This window comes from Coregonus lavaretus (assembly GCF_964263955.1).
Source record: "Coregonus lavaretus genome assembly, chromosome: 8".
Classification (NCBI taxonomy): Eukaryota; Metazoa; Chordata; class Actinopteri; order Salmoniformes; family Salmonidae; genus Coregonus; species Coregonus lavaretus.
Window position 1 is genome coordinate 58,314,309 of NC_139995.1, and position 20,339 is coordinate 58,334,647.

Below are 20,339 nucleotides of genomic sequence, written 5' to 3' on the forward strand. Positions count from 1 at the left end.
CCGGGTTCATTGGCTGTTTTTTTACTCTCCTACCTTCCAGTAGATGTGCTGGGTACTGTGGGTACTCTTCTACCTTCCAGTAGATGTGCTGGGTTCTGTGGGTACTCTCCTACCTTCCAGTAGATGTGCTGGGTACTGTGGGTACTCTCCTACCTTCCAGTAGATGTGCTGGGTACTGTGGGTACTCTCCTACCTTACCATAGATGTGCTGGGTACTGTGGGTACTCTCCTACCTTCCAGTAGATGTGCTGGGTACTGTGGGTTCTCTCCTACCTTACAGTAGATGTGCTGGGTACTGTGGGTCCTCTCCTACCTTACAGTAGATGTGCTGGGTACTGTGGGTCCTCTCCTACCTTACAGTAGATGTGCTGGGTACTGTGGGTTCTCTCCTACCTTCCAGTAGATGTGCTGGGTACTGTGGGTACTCTCCTACCTTCCAGTAGATGTGCTGGGTACTGTGGGTACTCTCCTACCTTACGGTAGATGTGCTGGGTACTGTGGGTACTCCTACCTTACAGTAGATGTGCTGGGTACTGTGGGTACTCTCCTACTTTCCAGTAGATGTCCTGGGTACTGTGGGTTCTCTCCTACCTTACAGTAGATGTGCTGGGTACTGTGGGTACTCTCCTACCTTCCAGTAGATGTGCTGGGTACTGTGGGTACTCCTACCTTACAGTAGATGTGCTGGGTACTGTGGGTACTCTCCTACCTTCCAGTAGATGTGCTGGGTACTGTGGGTACTCTCCTACCTTCCAGTAGATGTGCTGGGTACTGTGGGTTCTCTCCTACCTTACAGTAGATGTGCTGGGTACTGTGGGTTCTCTCCTACCTTACAGTAGATGTGCTGGGTACTGTGGGTACTCTCCTACCTTCCAGTAGATGTGCTGGGTACTGTGGGTTCTCTCCTACCTTACAGTAGATGTGCTGGGTACTGTGGGTTCTCTCCTACCTTCCAGTAGATGTGCTGGGTACTGTGGGTACTCCTACCTTACAGTAGATGTGCTGGGTACTGTGGGTACTCTCCTACCTTCCAGTAGATGTGCTGGGTACTGTGGGTACTCCTACCTTACAGTAGATGTGCTGGGTACTGTGGGTACTCTCCTACCTTCCAGTAGATGTGCTGGGTACTGTGGGTTCTCTCCTACCTTACAGTAGATGTGCTGGGTACTGTGGGTACTCTCCTACCTTCCAGTAGATGTGCTGGGTACTGTGGGTTCTCTCCTACCTTACAGTAGATGTGCTGGGTACTGTGGGTACTCCTACCTTACAGTAGATGTGCTGGGTACTGTGGGTACTCTCCTACCTTCCAGTAGATGTGCTGGGTACTGTGGGTACTCCTACCTTACAGTAGATGTGCTGGGTACTGTGGGTACTCTCCTACCTTCCAGTAGATGTGCTGGGTACTGTGGGTTCTCTCCTACCTTACAGTAGATGTGCTGGGTACTGTGGGTACTCTCCTACCTTACAGTAGATGTGCTGGGTACTGTGGGTACTCTCCTACTTTACAGTAGATGTGCTGGGTACTGTGGGTACTCCCCTACCTTCCAGTAGATGTGCTGGGTACTGTGGGTACTCCCCTACCTTCCAGTAGATGTGCTGGGTACTGTGGGTACTCCCCTACCTTCCAGTAGATGTGCTGGGTACTGTGGGTACTCTCCTACCTTGCAGTAGATGGTAGCGTTGATCCAGGCCAGTCTCCTACCTTGCAGTAGATGGTAGCGTTGATCCAGGCCAGTCTCCTACCTTGCAGTAGATGGTAGCGTTGATCCAGGCCAGCCTCCTACCTTGCAGTAGATGGTAGCGTTGATCCAGGCCAGCCTCCTACCTTGCAGTAGATGGTAGCGTTGATCCAGGCCAGTCTCCTACCTTGCAGTAGATGGTAGCGTTGATCCAGGCCAGTCTCCTACCTTGCAGTAGATGGTAGCGTTGATCCAGGCCAGTCTCCTACCTTGCAGTAGATGGTAGCGTTGATCCAGGCCAGTCTCCTACCTTGCAGTAGATGGTAGCGTTGATCCAGGCCAGTCTCCTACTCAGGTGGTTCAGCTTCTCAGCAAACACCTTCTGACTCTTCTGCAGCTCCTCCAGGATGTCTGGTCTCTAAAACGTGGACACGTTCAGAGTGTAAGAAAAAGGCATGACTAATAATAGCGCTGTTCATCACAGAAAGCACTCTAATAAAGCAGACTGTTCATTCAGACCGTTATCGTACACATACAGTGCATTCGGAAAGTATTCAGACCCCTTGACTTTCTCCACATTTTGTTACGTTAGTCTTATTTTAAAATTGATTCAATAAATAAAAATCAATCAATCTACACACAATACCCCATAATGACGAAGCGAAAACAGGTTTACACACATTTTAAAAAATGTATTAAAAATACAGAAATACCTTCTTTACATAAGTATTCAGACCCTTTGCTATGAGACTCGAAATTGAGCTCAGGTGCATCCTGTTTGCATCGATCAAACAGTTAAATCCCCTTCAATTGATGAGGAATTGAAAAATTGTATGGCTTAGGGGGATGAGGCAAAAGGTATGGCAAATAAGTCTAGCAGCCCAAACTATTGGCAAACGTACTGCAAACTGAGAAATCATGTGACTAAACTAAATAAAAATAAACTATGCTATGAAACAAAAATAAATGATATAAAGAATGATAGTAAAAAGCTTTGGAGCACCTTAAATGACATTTTTGGAAGAAAGGCAAACTCGGCTCCATCATTCATTGAATCAGATGGCTCATATATCACAAAACCCACTGATATTGCCAACTACTTTAATAATTTCCAAAACTAAAAGCATTGTATTTGGGACAAACCATTCACTAAACCCTAAACCTCAACTACATCTCGTAATGAATTTGGAAATTGAGCAAGTTGAGGTGACTAAACTGCTTGGGAGTAACCCTGGATTGTAAACTGTCATGGTCAAAACATATTGATACAACAGTAGCTAAGATGGGGAGAAGTCGGTCTACATAAAGCGCTGCTCTACCTTCTTAACAGCACTATCAACAAGGCAGGTCCTACAGGCCCTAGTTTTGTCGCACCTGGACTACTGTTCAGTCGTGTGGTCAGGTTCCACAAAGAGGGACTTACGAAAATTGCAGTTGGCTCAGAACAGGGCAGCACAGCTGGCCCTTAAAAGTACACGGAGAGCTAACATTAATGATATGCATGTCAATCTCAGTATGAAAAAAAATGTATGCCCTCACTAACTGTAAGTCGCTCTGGATAAGAGCGTCTGCTAAATGACTTAAAAAAAATATATAAATAAAAAAATCTCTCATGGGTCAAAGTGGAAGAGAGATTGACATCATCACTGCTTGTTTTTGTAAGAAGCTGAATGTACCGAGCTGTCTGTTTAAACTACCAGCACACAGCTCGGACAACCTGTTTTTGCTTTGTCATTATGGGTTATAGTTTGTAGATTGATGAGGGGGGGGGGGACGACGACGACAATTTAATCAATTTTAAAAAATAAGGCAGTAAAATAACAAAATGTGGAAAAAGTCAACGAGTCGGAATACTTTCCGATTGCACTGTAAACCCGGCCATAACCACTGGAACAATATGACTTGACAGCAGAACCTTTAACTAGAAAAGTCCTGCCATGCTGGGGTCAATAGATCGACATATCATGACTATTATACTAAACGCAATAGATAATAACATTACACTAATACGACTATTTGGTTATACAATAATGATGGTCTTGTATAGTTTATACTACCATTATGCTGTACCTATTGCATGAAAGATAATAGATAGTAGTACTATTAGTAGTACTATTAACTACTACATTATATACACTACAATAGACTTTACTGACTATGATTAAGGCCTGATGTTTTGGTTGATCATGTCATATGACCAGAATTTTAACCTTTATTTAAAGGCTTTTCCAGAAATGAGAACTACACCAAAAAATGAAAGTTAAATCATGTGACATGATCAACCAAAACACAGCCCCATAACTATTGATACATAACAGATTGATAAAATGAAATGTGTATTTAGTCTGCTGTGGCAGCGTGTGCTTTACCTCAGTGTCCTTCAGAGCCACAGCATATTCATGGATGATTATACTATTATACAGTACTATTAAACTATTATACTTAACAACAGTTTGATAGAGTATATTTGTAATCTTCTGGTTGGGGCAGCATGCCATCTTATCCTCTATGATACTAAACATTACAGACTGATAACAGTTCAATAACAGATTTATATAAAATAGTGAGGAGTAGTGTATTTTACTCTTGCTGGGCAGCGTGCCATCTTCTCCTCGGTGTCCTTCAGCGCCACAGCGTATTCATGGACGTCGTCCGACACCACCACCATCTGAAGGGAAAGGTACAGGACAGGCTCAGTGACGTATACATTCACATTTTAGTTATTTAGCAGGATGCTCTTGTCCGGAGCGACTTACATTTTAGGTGAATTAATCTTAAAGGTAGCTAATCACATATCACCATAGTAGTACAGCACAGGAGATAGATGTTATACATTGACTGTTTATTATTGTACTTATATTATTTATTATTGTATTTATATTATTTATTATTGTAGTATTGTTTATTTTATTTGTATTATTTATTTATAATATAAATAATAATATGCCATTTAGCAGACGCTTTTATCCAAAGCGACTTACAGTCATGCGTGCATACATTTTTGTGTATGGGTGGTCCCGGGGATCGAACCCACTACCTTGGCGTTACAAGCGCCGTGCTCTACCAGCTGAGCTACAGAGGACCATACATTTATATTATTTGCGTGCAAATACAGTACTTTTAAAATACAGCTCAATATATTATTTCTGTGAAGCCAATAAAAACAGTCCTAACTTCGCAAAGTCCAAGTTAAAATAAAGCACACTTCAAATACTGTCAAGTGTTTTTGAAAGTATTTGACATTTATATTTGACTCCAGTCTGGTGCTGTAGCCAACTCCTCCAACCTCCTCTAACGGTGTCACGTCATTCATGTCCGCAGGATATTCCTACAGGGATGAAGACTACTGTTAATATCGAAACAAAAGTAGAAGTCAACCAGACTAGATAAAGGCTGCGTTTACACAGGCAGCGCAATTCTGACATTGTGCCACAAATTGGTGTTCTGACCAATCAGATCAGATCTTTTGACAATAAATTTGGGCAAAAGATCAGAATTGGGCCATTGAGTTTAGATGTGCCGGCGCTATTAAGGGTTACTATGGAATGGGGTAAAGTCATGTCCCAGATATTAGATATAGGCTACTGTTCCCTACAAGACATTGGTCAGTGTGAGTGAGTGAGCGCGGTAACATGAACACAATAATGCAATTGCTGTGGATAGATTAATATAATAGTTTGATTAAAACGTTTACATGCTTTCAAGAAGAACGATTTTCCCTAATAATCCTGTTAACATGGACACATTTGAAATCAGGCTACCAGATGGGGACTCTGAAAATGCAGGAAATCGTCAATCAAAATAAACATTCTACATTTTACATTTACATTTTAGTCATTTAGCAGACGCTCTTATCCAGAGCGACTTACAGTTAGTGAATGCATACATGTTTTTTATTTTTATTTTTAATTTTTTCATACTGGCCCCCCGTGGGAAACGAACCCACATCCCTGCCGGCCAAACCCTCCCCTACCTTGGACGACGCTGGACCAATTGTGCGCCGCCCATGGGTCTCCCGGTCGCGGCCGGCTGCGACAGAGCCTGGACTCGAACCAGGATCTCTAGTGGCACAGCTAGCACTGCGATGCAGTGCCTTAGACCACTGCGCCACTCGTTATTTTTGGGAACCATATTTGATCTTAGTTCAGATAAAGTTTGTATGTGAAAACTACTTCTAAGACTCATTCAGTAGTTCCCAACACACTTCACTCGCGCTAAAGAGGGAGACTCGCTCGGCTAGCACATGCATAGATCAAATACACTGCTGGAACGCCGATTAAGGTGTTCACATGTCCTAATAATTCGAAAGATTGCTCAGAAAACCAGGTCTTACTTCGATTTTGATTAAGATAAGCAGAGTAAGGTGTTTATATGACTATTGGATAATCTGCCCACTGCCATAATCAGTTTAATATCTAATTATTAGTGCGCATGTAAACGTACTCAGTGATACATTCTGAAATCACACGACAGTGGACCACATTTGGCCAAACTACTCGCCCCATCAACCAAACAATTTCCAGACACTTTCAGGGAGATATATTTCTAATATTTTCAGGGGGAGAGATAGATAGATACATACATAAATAGATACACATACATACACACACACACACACACACACACACACACATACATACATACATACATATATATATATAAGGGCTGTCAAATGATTAAATTTTTTAATCAAATTAATCAGAATTTTCAGTGGATTAATCATGATTAATCACTATTTGCAATTACACCTGAATCCTAACAATTTTTTTTCTGAAATGCATACCAAAAGATAAATAACAGGACACAGATACATAATTTTCATATTATGTCTGTTTATTAACACAGCCAAATAATGGTGTTTTAAATCAAGCTGAAACATACTACACACCATAATATTTGTCTTTGTAATGTTCCATCACTTCCTCTTTGGCATTCCTCTTAACCAGGATGTACAATTTACAGTATTCAATTGAACAGAAAGCAATAAATGTAGTCAAATCATAACAGTGACCTACCACATTTTTGCACAATTTGAGTCATCTGTGGAAAAAAACATTTTCAATAAAACCTTTAAATCAAACCAAAGAACAATCTTTTACCTTTTCCTCCATTCTTTAATCCAGTTGCTCAAAAATCCAGTTGCTAACTACTATAACATGTTGCACTGAAACTGGTCTTTTTGTTTGAACATCACCTTTCAAATCTACTGAGCTTCATCATCTTTCAGCCAGTTGCTGAGGCAAACTAACTTGTTCACATTTTCTGAAAGTAAAGCTGACCTTTTCTTGTTCACAATGTGACCTGCAACTGAGAAAAGTCGTTCACAGGGAACAGTGGTTGCAGGAGTGGCTAGATATCAAATTATCTGAGGTTGATTTTGTTAATTGCCTGCAAACATTCAGCGTGGTCTGGCGCAAACCACTTGCTGAATCTGACGGCCCAGCAAACGCATGTTTGGCGTTGACATGGTACTTCAAGCTTGAACAGCTCCGGTGAAATTGAAACTCCTTCTTACAAATCTTGCAAATAACCTTGTACTTGTTAACTGTACCATCATCATTCTTTTTATATTTGAATCCGTCAATAGGCCCACTTTGCTCACCTTGCTCCATCTCGCCTCTAGCTCCCAACCACTTTCCTGACCTGAATAATTTGTCACACTGCGCATGCGTGAAATGCGTTTAAAAAATTGACGTAATTAACAGCAAACAACTAATTAACGTCGTTAACGCGCTATTTTTGACAGCCCTAATATATATACACACACACACACAGTGAGGGAAAAAAGTATTTGATCCCCTGCTGATTTTGTACGTTTGCCCACTGACAAAGAAATGATCAGTATATAATTTTAATGGTAGGTTTATTTGAACAGTGAGAGACAGAATAACAACAAAATCCAGAACAATGCATGTCAAAAATGTTATATATTGATTTGCATTTTAACCAAGGAAATAAGTATTTGACCCCTCTGCAAAACATGACTTAGTACTTGGTGGCAAAACCCTTGTTGGCAATCACAGAGGTCAGACGTTTCTTGTAGTTGGCCACCAGGTTTGCACACATCTCGGGAGGGATTTTGTTCCACTCCTCTTTGCAGATCTTCTCCAAGTCATTAAGGTTTCGAGGCTGACGTTTGGCAACTCGAAACCTTCAGCTCCCTCCACAGATTTTCTATGCGATTAAGGTCTGGAGACTGGCTAGGCCACTCCAGGACCTTAATGTGCTTCTTCTTGAGCCACTCCTTTGTTGCCTTGGCCGTGTGTTTTGGGTCATTGTCATGCTGGAATACCCATCCACGACCCATTTTCAATGCCCTGGCTGAGGGAAGGAGGTTCTCACCCAAGATTTGACGGTACATGGCCCCATCCATCATCCCTTTGTTGCGTGAAGTTGTCCTGTCCCCTTAGCAGAAAAACACCCCCAAAGCAGAATGTTTTCACCTCCATGTTTGACGGTGGGGATGGTGTTCTTGGGGTCATAGGCAGCATTCCTCCTCCTCCAAACACGGCGAGTTGAGTTGATGCCAAAGACCTCGATTTTGGTCTCATCTGACCACAACACATTATTCAGATGTTCATTGGCAAACTTCAGACGGGCCTGTATATGTGCTTTCTTGAGCATGGGGACCTTGTGGGCGCTGCAGGATTTCAGTCCTTCACGGCGTAGTTTGTTACCAATTGTTTTCTTGGTGACTATGGTCCCAGCTGCCTTGAGATCATTGACAAGATCCTCCCGTGTAGTTCTGGGATGATTCCTCCCCGTTCTCATAATCATTGCAACTCCACGAGGTGAGATCTTGCATGGAGCCCCAGGCCGAGGGAGATTGACAGTACTTTTGTGTTTCTTCCATTTGTGAATAATCGCACCAACTGTTGTCCCCTTCTCACCAAGCTGCTTGGCGATGGTCTTGTAACCCATTCCAGCCTTGTGTAGGTCTACAATCTTGTCCCTGACATCCTTGGAGAGCTCTTTGGTCTTGGCCATGGTGGAGAGTTTGGAATCTGATTGATTGATTGCTTCTGTGGACAGGTGTCTTTTATACAGGTAACAAACTGAGATTAGGAGCACTGCCTTTAAGAGTGTGCTCCTAATCTCAGCTCGTTACCTGTATAAAAGATACCTGGGAGCCAGAAATCTTTCTGATTGAGAAGGGGTCAAATACTTATTTCCCTCATTAAAATGAAAATCAATTTATAACATTTTTTACATGCGTTCTTCTGGATTTTTTTGTTGTTATTCTGTGTCTCACTCTTCAAATAAACCTACCATTAAAATTATAGACTGATCATTTCTTTGTCAGTGGGCAAACGTACAAAATCAGCAGGGGATCAAATACTTTTTCCCCCCCTCACTGTGTGTGTGTGTATATATATATATACATACATACACACAAACACACACACTACCGTTCAAAAGTTTGGGGTCACTTAGAAATGTTCTTGTTTTCGAAAGAAAAGCAATTTTTTTGTCCATTAAAATAACATAAAATTGATCAGAAATCCAGTGTAGATATTTTTAATGTTGCAAATGGCTATTGTAGCTGGAAACGGCTGATTTTTAATGGAATATCTACATAAGAGTACAAAGAGCCATTATCAGCAACCATCAGTCATGTGTTCCAACGGCACGTTGTGTTTGCTAACCCAAATTTATCATTTTATAAGGCTAATTAATCATTAGAAAACCCTTTTGCAATTATGTTAGCACAGCTGAAAACTGTTGTGCTGATTAAAGAAGAAATAAAACTGGCCTTCTTGAGACTAGTTGAGTATCTGGAGCATCAGCAATTGTGGGTTCGATTACAGGCTCAAAATGGCCAGAAACAAAGAACTTTCTTCTGAAACTCGTCAGTCTATTCTTGTTCTGAGAAATGAAGGCTATTCCATGCGAGAAATTGCCAAGAAACTGAAGATCTCGTACAACGCTGTGTACTACTCCCTTCACAGAACAGCCCAAACTGTCTCTAACCAGAATAGAAAGAGGAGTGGGAGGCCCCGGTGCACAACTGAGCAAGAGGACAAATACATTAGTGTCTCTAGTTTGAGAAACAGACGCCTCACAGGTCCTCAACTGGCAGCTTCATTAAATAGTACCCGCAAAACACCAGTCTCAACGTCAACAGTGAAGAGGCGACTCTGGGATGCTGACCTTCTAGGCAGAGTTGCAAAGAAAAAGCCATATCTCAGACTGGCCAATAAAAATAATAGATTAAACTGGGCAAAAGAACACAGACACTGGACAGAGGAAGATTGGAAAAAAGTGTTATGGACAGACGAATCGAAGTTTGAGGTGTTCGGATCACAAAGAAAAACATTTGTGAGACGCAGACCAAATGAAAAGATGCTGGAGGAGTGCTTGATGCCATCTGTCAAGCATGGTGGAGGCAATGTGATGGTCTGGGGGTGCTTTGGTGGTGGTAATGTGGGAGATTTGTACAGGGTAAAAGGGATCTTGAAGAAGAAAGGCTATCACTCCATTTTGCAACGCCATGCCATTCCCTATGGACAGCGCTTGATTGGAGCCAATTTACTCCTACAACAGGACAATGACCCAAAGCACAGCTCCAAACTATGCAATAACTATTAGGGAAGAAGCAGTCAGCTGGTATTCTGTCTATAATAGAGTGGCAGCACAGTCACCGGATCTCAACCCTATTGATCTGTTGTGGGAGCAGCTTGACCGTATGGTACGTAAGGAGTGCGTATTAAGCCAATCCAACTTGTGGGAGGTGCATCAGGAAACATGGGGTGAAATCTCTTCAGATTACCTCAACAAATTGACAACTACAGAGAATGACACAAGTATTGGTCTTCACAAAGTTCGCTGCTTCAGTGTTATGAGATCTTTTTGTCAGATGTTACAATGGTATACTGAAGTATAATTACAAGCATTCCATAAGTGTCAAATGTTTTTATTGACAATTACATTAAGTTTATGCAAAGAGTCAATATTTGACCTCTGCAATCTGCCCTGGCATGCTGTCAATTAACTTCTGGGCCACATCCTGAATGATGGCAGCACATTCTTGCATAATCAATGCTTGGAGTTTGTGGGTTTTTGTTTGTCCACCCGCCTCTTGAGGATTGACCACAAGTTCTCAATGGGATTAAGGTCTGGGGAGTTTCCTGGCCATGGACCCAAAATGTCGATGTTTTGTTCCCCGAGCCACTTGGTTATCACTTTTGCCTTATGGCAAGGTGCTCCATCATGCTGGAAAAGGCATTGTTCGTCACCAAACTGTTCTTGGATGGTTGGGAGAAGTTGCTCTCTGAGGATGTGTTGGTACCATTCTTTATTCATGGCTGTGTTCTTAGGCAAAATTGTGAGTGAGCCCACTCCCATGGCTGAGAAGCAACCCCACACATGAATGGTCTCAGGATGCTTTACTGTTGGCATGACACAAGACTGATGGTAGCGCTCACCTTGTCTTCTCCGGACAAGGTGTTTTCCGGACGCCCCAAACAATCGGAAAGGGGATTCATCAGAGAAAATTACTTTTCCCCAGTCCTCAGCAGTTCAATCCCTGTACCTTTTGCAGAATATCAGTCTGTCCCTGATGTTTTTCCTGGAGAGAAGTGGCTTCTTTGCTGCCCTTCTTGACACCAGGCCATCCTCCAAAAGTCTTCGCCTCACTGTGCGTGCAGATGCACTCGCACCTGCCTGCTGCCATTCCTGAGCAAGCACTGGTGGTGCCCCGATCCCGCAGCTGAATCAACTTTAGGAGACGGTCCTTGCGCTTGCTGGACTTTCTTGGGCGCCCTGACACCTTCTTCACAACAATTGAACTTCTCTCGAAGTTCTTGATGATCCGATAAATGGTTGATTTAGGTGCAATCTTACTAGCAGCAATATCCTTGCCTGTGAAGCCCTTTTTCGTGCAAAGCAATGACGACGGCACGTATTTCTTTGCAGGTAACCATGGTTAACAGAAGAAGAACAATGATTTCAAGCACCACCCTCCTTTTAAAGCTTCCAGTCTGTTATTCTAACTCAATCAGCATGACAGAGTGATCTCCAGCCTTGTCCTCATCAACACTCTCACCTGTGTTAACGAGAGAATCACTGACATGATGGCAGCTGGTCCTTTTGTGGCAGGGCTGAAATGCAGTGGAAGTGTTTTTGGGGGATTAAGTTCATTTTCATGGCAAAGAGGGACTTTGTAATTAATTGTAATTCATCTGATCACTCTTCATGACATTCTGGAGTATATGCAAATTGCCATCATCAAAACTGAGGCAGCAGACTTTGTGAAAATTAGTATTTGCGTCATTCTCAAAACGTTTGACCACGACTGTAGAATGCCAAAGGTCTGCAAGGCTGTAACTGCTGCAAATGGAGGATTCTTTGATGAAAGCAAAGTTTGAAGGACACAATTATTACTACAATTAGAAATCATTACATTTCTAACCTTGTCAATGACTACATTTCCTATTCATTTTGCTATATTTCCTATTCAAACTCATTTCATGTATGTTTTCATGGAAAACAAGGACATTTCTAAGTGACCCCAAACTTTTGAACGGTAGTGTACGTACCCGAGAGGCCTAGCTACAGATTTCATTTAAAGCAGGTTAAATCTATTGCAAGACTTGTAAATTGCTGTCTAGCAACGATCAACAACCAACTTGACAGAACTTGCAGAATTTTTAGAAAGAATAATGTGCAAATATCCTTGGTGTGCAAAGCTCTTAAGGGACCCGGAAAGACTAACAGCTTAAAATCGATGCCAAAAGGTGACTAACATGTATTGACTCAGGGGTGTGAATACTTACTTAAAATGAAATGCAGAAATCTCATTTTCAATAAATTTGCAAACATTTGTAAAAACATGTTTTCACTTTGTCATTATGGGGTATTGTGTGTAGATGGGTGAGAGAAAATATATATTTCATCAATTTTGAATTCAGGCTGTAACAAAATGTGGAATAAACACTTTCTGAAGGCACTGGTGTACTACTTTTGACCAGGGCCTATAGAATAGTATGTATATATATATATATATATAATAATATACTATATAGGGAAAGGGTTGCCATTTGGGACACAGACAAGGCCAAGAGCAGACAACCTTCTCTTTAGAGTTTATTGATCGTCAACCATTCTGAGGCAAGAAGTTACAGAAAACACTTTAATACCTAAAACAGTATATGCTGGTCCCAAAATTAGTGCACTATATAGGGAATAGGGGTGCCATCTGGGACACATCAGTGCCAAAACCCCCTGGTTCGATTTTCAGGCTGTATCACAACCGGGCCGCGATTGGGAGTCCCATAGGGCGGCGCACAATTGGCCCAGCGTCGTCCGGGTTTGGCCGGTGTAGGCCGTCATTGTAAATAAGAATTTGTTCTTAACTGACTTGCCTAATTAAATAAAGGTTAAATAAAAAATAAACAAAGGAGGGGAAGAGAGAGATGACAGGTATGATGATAAATAACAGATATCTAAAAGGACTCGCATCTAAAGACCTTCGCAGTTTAGTAGGAAATGTTCAAGGTTTTCGTTTCGTCCCAAACAGTACCCTATTCCCTATTTAGTGCACCGTGTTTGTTCTGGAACGAATCCCAAATGTTACTTTAGAGAAAAGACAGTCCAGCACACTACCAATATAAAAGCTGATGAAGACAGATGCTTACAGGCTTTAATAGAACAAGGGATATTGGCAACTGCAGAGTGCTGGACTTTTCTCAAATGATCAGACAATAACAGGCGATAGCAGAATGGTGGTTGTCCAAGGTCTTGTACCTATCCACTGAACGAGAGGTAGGTGTAGGTGCGTGTACGCGTGTGTGCGTGCATGTGTAACGTGGAGGAAGACAGGAAGTGTTGAGCTGGCATTCATATAGCAGTTCTAGACCCATGCACTTTTGTGCCATGAAATATGTGCCAAAAGTCTTTTTTTTTTATGCTTGGATCCTATGCTTCCTGACAATGAGAGGATATAACGGATTTAATGACTAATCTATTTGGCTTGGGAACTCACTCCTGAAGAACGAGAGAGGAATGTGGAACAGCAGATAGATCACATGATAGACCCCTACATGAAGAAGAAGAGGAGGAGAGGACCATAACATTGTAGCAATAACAAGGAAAGCCAAAGTGACAAAAGGGTGGGCCTAAAGTAATTCATAAGAGATCATACAAAATGTTTTCTCCAGACTCTTGTAGAATAATTAAAATATTTACGTTCGTCTGATGTGTATGAGGAGGTGCATCCAGATGCAGCACCGGAAGTATTTGTAAAATCATTCATGCCAATTGTTGACAAGCACCTGTTAAGAAATTAACTGTCAGAGCCCTTTAGATTGATGATGAATTGATCAATTGGTTCAAAGAGGTGGCCAACAAGTCAGGCTGCTCAGCTGATTGGTTGAGCAGCCTGAGAAATTGATAAAAACAAATAACAATAAAATCCTCAATCTACACAACACCCCATAATGACAAAGCGAAAACAGGTTTTTAGCATATTTTGCACAAAAAAAAAAAAAAAAAACAGAAATACCTTATTTACATAAGAATTCAGACCCTTTGCTATGAGACTCGAAATTGAGCTCAGGTGCATCCTGTTTCCATTGATCATCCTTGAGATGTTTCTACAACTTGATTGGAGTCCACCTGTGGTAAATTCAATTGATTGGACATGATTTGGAAAGGCACACACCTGTCTATATAAAGGTCCCACAGTTGACAGTGCATGTCAGAGCAAAAACCAAGCCATGAGGTTGAAGGAATTGTCCGTAGAGCTCCGAGACATGATTGTGTTGAAGCACATATCTGGGGAAGGGTACAAAAACATTTCTGCAGCATTGAAGGTCCCCAAGAACAAGTGGCCTCCATCATTCTTAAATGGAAGATGTTTGGAACCACCAAGACTCTTCCTAGAGATGGCTGCCCGGCCAAACTGAGCAATCGGGGGTGAAGGGCCTTGGTCAGGGATGTAACTAAGAACCTGATGGTCACTCCGACAGAGCTCCAGAGTTCCTCTGTGGAGATCGGGGAACCTTCCAGAAGGACAACCATCTCTGCAGTACTCCACCAATCAGGCCTTTATGGTAGAGTGGCCAGACGGAAGCCACTCCTCTGTAAAAGGCACGACAGCCCGCTTGGAGTTTGCCAAAAGGCACCTGAAGGACTCTCAGACCATGAGAAACAAGATTCTCTGCTCTGATGAAACCAAGATTGAACTATTTGGCCTGAATGCCAAGTGTCACATCTGGAGGGAACCTGGCACCATCCCTACGGTGAAGCATGGTGGTGGCAGCATCATGCTGTGGGGATGTTTTTCAGCGGCACGGACTGGGAGACTAGTCAGGATCGAGGGAAAGATAACCGGAGCAGTACAGAGAGATCTTTGATGAAAACCTGCTCCAGAGCACTCAGGACCTCAGACTGGGACAAAGGTTAACCTTCCAACAGGACAGCGACCCTAAGCACATAGCCAAGACAACGCATGAGTGGCTTCGGAACAAGTCTCTGAATGTCCTTGAGTGGCCCAGTCAGAGCCCGGACTTGAACCCGATCGAACATCTCTGGAGACACCTGAAAATAGCTGTGCAGCGACGCTCCCCATCCAACCTGACAGAGCTTTAGGGGATCTGCAGAGAAGAATTGGAAAAACTCCCCAAATACAGGTGTGCCAAGCTTGTAGCGTCATACCCAAGAAGACTTGAGGCTGTAATCACTGCCAAAGGCGCTTCAACAAAGTACTGAGTAAAGGGTCTAAATACTTATTTAAATGTACATTCCGTTTTTTATTTTTAATACATTTGCTACCATTTCTAAAACCTGTTTATGCTTTGTCATTATGGGGTATTGTGTGTAGATAATGAGGGGAAAAAAACAATTAAACAATTTTAGAATAAGTCTAATGTAGAAAATGTGAAGGGGTCTGAATGCTTTCCGAATACACTGTATGTACAGTGCGGTGTCCCTCAGGGCAGTTGCCTTGGGCTGTTACTTTATTTGTACAAATGATTTGCCATTGCTCTTACACACAGCTAGAATGACCATGTATCCGGATGATTCCACCCTCTACATGCCAGCACCCAAAGCCAGTGAGCTCACTGAAATTCAAAATAAGGAGTTACAGTCTGCATCAGAATGGGTGAATAATAATAAACTGGTCTTAAATACATCTAAAACTAAAAGCATTTTATTTGGTTTAAAACATTCTCTAAGACCTAAACCTCAACTGGAGTTGTGCATAAATGGTGTTACCATTGAGCTAGTTGAGGGAGATAAACTCCTAGGTATAGCATTGGATGGCCAGTTAACATGGTCAATTCAATTCATATTGGCAAAGTTGTTGTGAAGATGGGGAGGGTTATGTCTGTTATAAAAAGATGTTCTGCATTTTTTTTACACAATAATCAACTGTACTAGTTGTTCAGGCTCTGGTCTTGTCCCATCTTGATTACTGTCTGGTAATGTGGCCAGGTGCAGCAAAGAAAGACCTAGCAAAGCTGCAGCTGGCTCAAAACAGAGCAGCACGCCTTGGCTTTAACTGCACATACAGAACTAACAACATGATGCATGCCAGTCTGCATAATCAAATAACATTCAGCTCAGACACCCATACATACCCCACAAGACATGCCACCAGGGGTCTCTTCGCAGTCCCCAAGTCCAAAACAAATTCACCGCAATGCACATTATTATACAGAGCCATGATCACACGGAACTCACTTCCATCTCCAATAACTCAGCAAACAGCAAAATGAGCTTTAGAAAAACAGATTAAACAACATCTCATGGAACGGTGGGGATTGAGGGGACACACAGAAACATACACACACACACACACACACACTACACACACACACACACACACACACACACAAACATACAGACATTTGTTTTTGTTGTTGTATTGTTTGTATTATTATTATTTTTAAATCAGTATTTATTTAGATTGAGGACACACACAAACACATATTTTGTTTGTTTTGTTAGTTTTTATATTTTACATTTGTGTGACTGTCCTTGTCTATCAGTGTTTTGGTACTTTTCATGTTTTGTGTTTCTTGTGGACCCCAGGAAGAATAGCTGCTGCCTCTGCAAAAGCTAATGGGGATCCTAATAAATAAACACCTCCCTTGCCATGTGTCCATCTATACCTTGGTTCAAATAGAGTTTGGAGTGTCAGATGGGCAGGGTTTGAACATTTAGGGCTATTCTATTGGTTCCATTGGACAACTCAATAAAGCACACATGACATATTTGAAAGGATTTCAAATAGTACATGAACCAAGGTCTGTGTGTGACCTTTGTAAGTGAAGTAATCAACAAACACGAGACCTCACAAGCTGAAGTACACAACGGTTACCCTGGCTGTCCCCCTGTCCTATTGAATGGTCCCCTGTCCTATTGAATGGTCCCCCGTCCCCCTGTCCTATTGAATGGTCCCCCGTCCCCCTGTCCTATTGAATGGTCTCTTATCCCCCTGTCCTATTGAATGGTCCCCTGTCCCCCTGTCCTATTGAATGGTCCCCTGTCCCCCTGTCCTATTGAATGGTCCCCCGTCCCCCTGTCCTATTGAATGGTCCCCCGTCCCCCTGTCCTATTGAATGGTCCCCCGTCCCCCTGTCCTATTGAATGGTCCCCCGTCCCCCTGTCCTATTGAATGGTCCCCTGTCCCCCTGTCCTATTGAATGGTCCCCCGTCCCCCTGTCCTATTGAATGGTCCCCCATCCCCCTGTCCTATTGAATGGTCCCCTGTCCCCCTGTCCTATTGAATGGTCCCCCGTCCGCCTGTCCTATTGAATGGTCCCCTATCCCCCTGTCCTATTGAATGGTCCCCCGTCCTATTGAATGGTCCCCTATCCCCATGTCCTATTGAATGGTCCCCCGTCCTATTGAATGGTCCCCCGTCCTATTGAATGGTCCCCTATCCCCCTGTCCTATTGAATGGTCCCCCGGTCCTATTGAATGGTCTCTTATCCCCATGTCCTATTGAATGGTCCCCCGTCCCCCTGTCCTATTGAATGGTCTCTTATCACCCTGTCCTATTTAATGGTCCCCTGTCCCCCTGTCCTATTGAATGGTCCCCCGTCCCCCTGTCCTATTGAATGGTCCCCCGTCCCCCTGTCCTATTGAATGGTCCCCCGTCCCCCTGTCCTATTGAATGGTCTCTTATCCCCCTGTCCTATTGAATGGTCCCCTGTCCCCCTGTCCTATTGAATGGTCCCCCGTCCCCCTGTCCTATTGAATGGTCCCCCGTCCCCCTGTCCTATTGAATGGTCCCCCGTCCCCCTGTCCTATTGAATGGTGTCCCGTCCCCCTGTCCTATTGAATGGTCCCCTGTCCCCCTGTCCTATTGAATGGTCCCCTGTACCCCTGTCCTATTGAATGGTGTCCCGTCCCCCTGTCCTATTGGATGGTCCCCTGTACCCCTGTCCTATTGAATGGTCCCCCGTCCCCATGTCCTATTTACATTTACATTTTAGTCATTTAGCAGACGCTCTTATCCAGAGCGACTTACAGGAGCAATTAGGGTTAGTGCCTTGCTCAAGGGCACATCGACAGATTTTTCACCTAGTCGGCTCGGGGATTAGAACCAGCGACCTTTCGGTTACTGGCACAACGCTCTTACCCACTAAGCTACCTGCCGCCCTATTGAATGGTCCCGTCCCCCTGTCCTATTGAATGGTCCCCTGTCCCCCTGTCCTATTGAATGGTCCCCTGTCCCCCTGTCCTATTGAATGGTCTCTTATCCCCCTGTCCTATTGAATGGTCTCTTATCCCCCTGTCCTATTGAATGGTCCCCTGTCCTATTGAATGGTCCCCTGTCCCCATGTCCTATTGAATGGTCTCTTATCCCCATGTCCTATTGAATGGTCCCCTGTCCCCCTGTCCTATTGAATGGTCCCCTGTCCCCATGTCCTATTGAATGGTCCCCTGTCCCCCTGTCCTATTGAATGGTCCCATGTCCCCCTGTCCTATTGAATGGTCCCCCGTCCCCCTGTCCTATTGAATGGTCCCCCGTCCCCCTGTCCTATTGAATGGTCCCCTGTCCCCCTGTCCTATTGAATGGTCCCCTGTCCCCATGTCCTATTGAATGGTCCCCCGTCCCCCTGTCCTATTGAATGGTCTCTTATCCCCATGTCCTATTGAATGGTCCCCTGTACCCCTGTCCTATTGAATGGTCCCCCGTCCCCATGTCCTATTTACATTTACATTTTAGTCATTTAGCAGACGCTCTTATCCAGAGCGACTTACAGGAGCAATTAGGGTTAGTGCCTTGCTCAAGGGCACATCGACAGATTTTTCACCTAGTCGGCTCGGGGATTAGAACCAGCGACCTTTCGGTTACTGGCACAACGCTCTTACCCACTAAGCTACCTGCCGCCCTATTGAATGGTCCCCTGTCCCCATATCCTATTGAATGGTCCCCTGTCCCCATGTCCTATTGAATGGTCCCCTGTCCCCCTGTCCTATTGAATGGTCCCCCGTCCCCCTGTCCTATTGAATGGCCCCCTGTCCCCCTGTCCTATTGAATGGTCCCCTGTCCCCCTGTCCTATTGAATGGTCCCCTGTCCTATTGAATGGTCCCCCGTCCCCCTGTCCTATTGAATGGTCCCCCATCCCCCTGTCCTATTGAATGGTCCCCTGTCCCCCTGTCCTATTGAATGGTCCCCCGTCCCCCTGTCCTATTGAATGGTCCCCCGTCCCCCTGTCATATTGAATGGTCCCCTGTCCCCATGTCCTATTGAATGGTCCCCCGTCCCCCTGTCCTATTGAATGGTCCCCCGTCCCCCTGTCCTATTGAATGGTCCCCCGTCCCCCTGTCCTGTTGAATGGTCCCCCGTCCCCCTGTCCTATTGAATGGTCCCCCGTCCCCCTGTCCTATTGAATGGTCCCCTGTCCCCCTGTCCTATTGAATGGTCCCCTGTCCTATTGAATGGTCCCCTGTCCTATTGAATGGTCCCCCGTCCCCCTGTCCTATTGAATGGTCCCCCATCCCCCTGTCCTATTGAATGGTCCCCTGTCCCCCTGTCCTATTGAATGGTCCCCCGTCCCCCTGTCCTATTGAATGGTCCCCCGTCCCCCTGTCCTATTGAATGGTCCCCTGTCCCCATGTCCTATTGAATGGTCCCCTGTCCCCCTGTCCTATTGAATGGTCCCCTGTCCTATTGAATGGTCCCCTGTCCTATTGAATGGTCCCCTGTCCCCCTGTCCTATTGAATGGTCCCATGTCCCCCTGTCCTATTGAATGGTCCCATGTCCCCCTGTCCTATTGAATGGTCTCTTATCCCCATGTCCTGTTGAATGGTCCCCTGTCCCCCTGTCCTATTGAATGGTCCCCTGTCCCCCTGTCCTATTGAATGGTCCCCCGTCCCCCTGTCCTATTGAATGGTCCCCCGTCCCCCTGTCCTATTGAATGGTCCCCCGTCCCCCTGTCCTATTGAATGGTCCCCTGTCCCCCTGTCCTATTGAATGGTCCCCTGTCCCCATGTCCTATTGAATGGTCCCCCGTCCCCCTGTCCTATTGAATGGTCTCTTATCCCCATGTCCTATTGAATGGTCCCCTGTACCCCTGTCCTATTGAATGGTCCCCCGTCCCCATGTCCTATTTACATTTTAGTCATTTAGCAGACGCTCTTATCCAGAGCGACTTACAGGAGCAATTAGGGTTAGTGCCTTGCTCAAGGGCACATCGAC

The 20,339-nt window shown here is 44.1% G+C and overlaps 1 protein-coding gene across 1 annotated transcript in view; it reads right to left on the reverse strand.

The window, feature by feature from the left end:
* Positions 1–20,339, reverse strand: part of rnf123 (ring finger protein 123) — a 266,404-nt gene that overhangs the window by 203,459 nt on the left and 42,606 nt on the right. Inside the window, exons 24-25 of the mRNA XM_084167697.1 lie at positions 4,264–4,347; positions 1,990–2,097 (exon numbers count right to left, since the gene is read on the reverse strand). Coding sequence (XP_084023823.1) covers positions 1,990–2,097; positions 4,264–4,347 — 192 coding nt within the window. The remainder of the gene's footprint in view (positions 1–1,989; positions 2,098–4,263; positions 4,348–20,339) is intronic.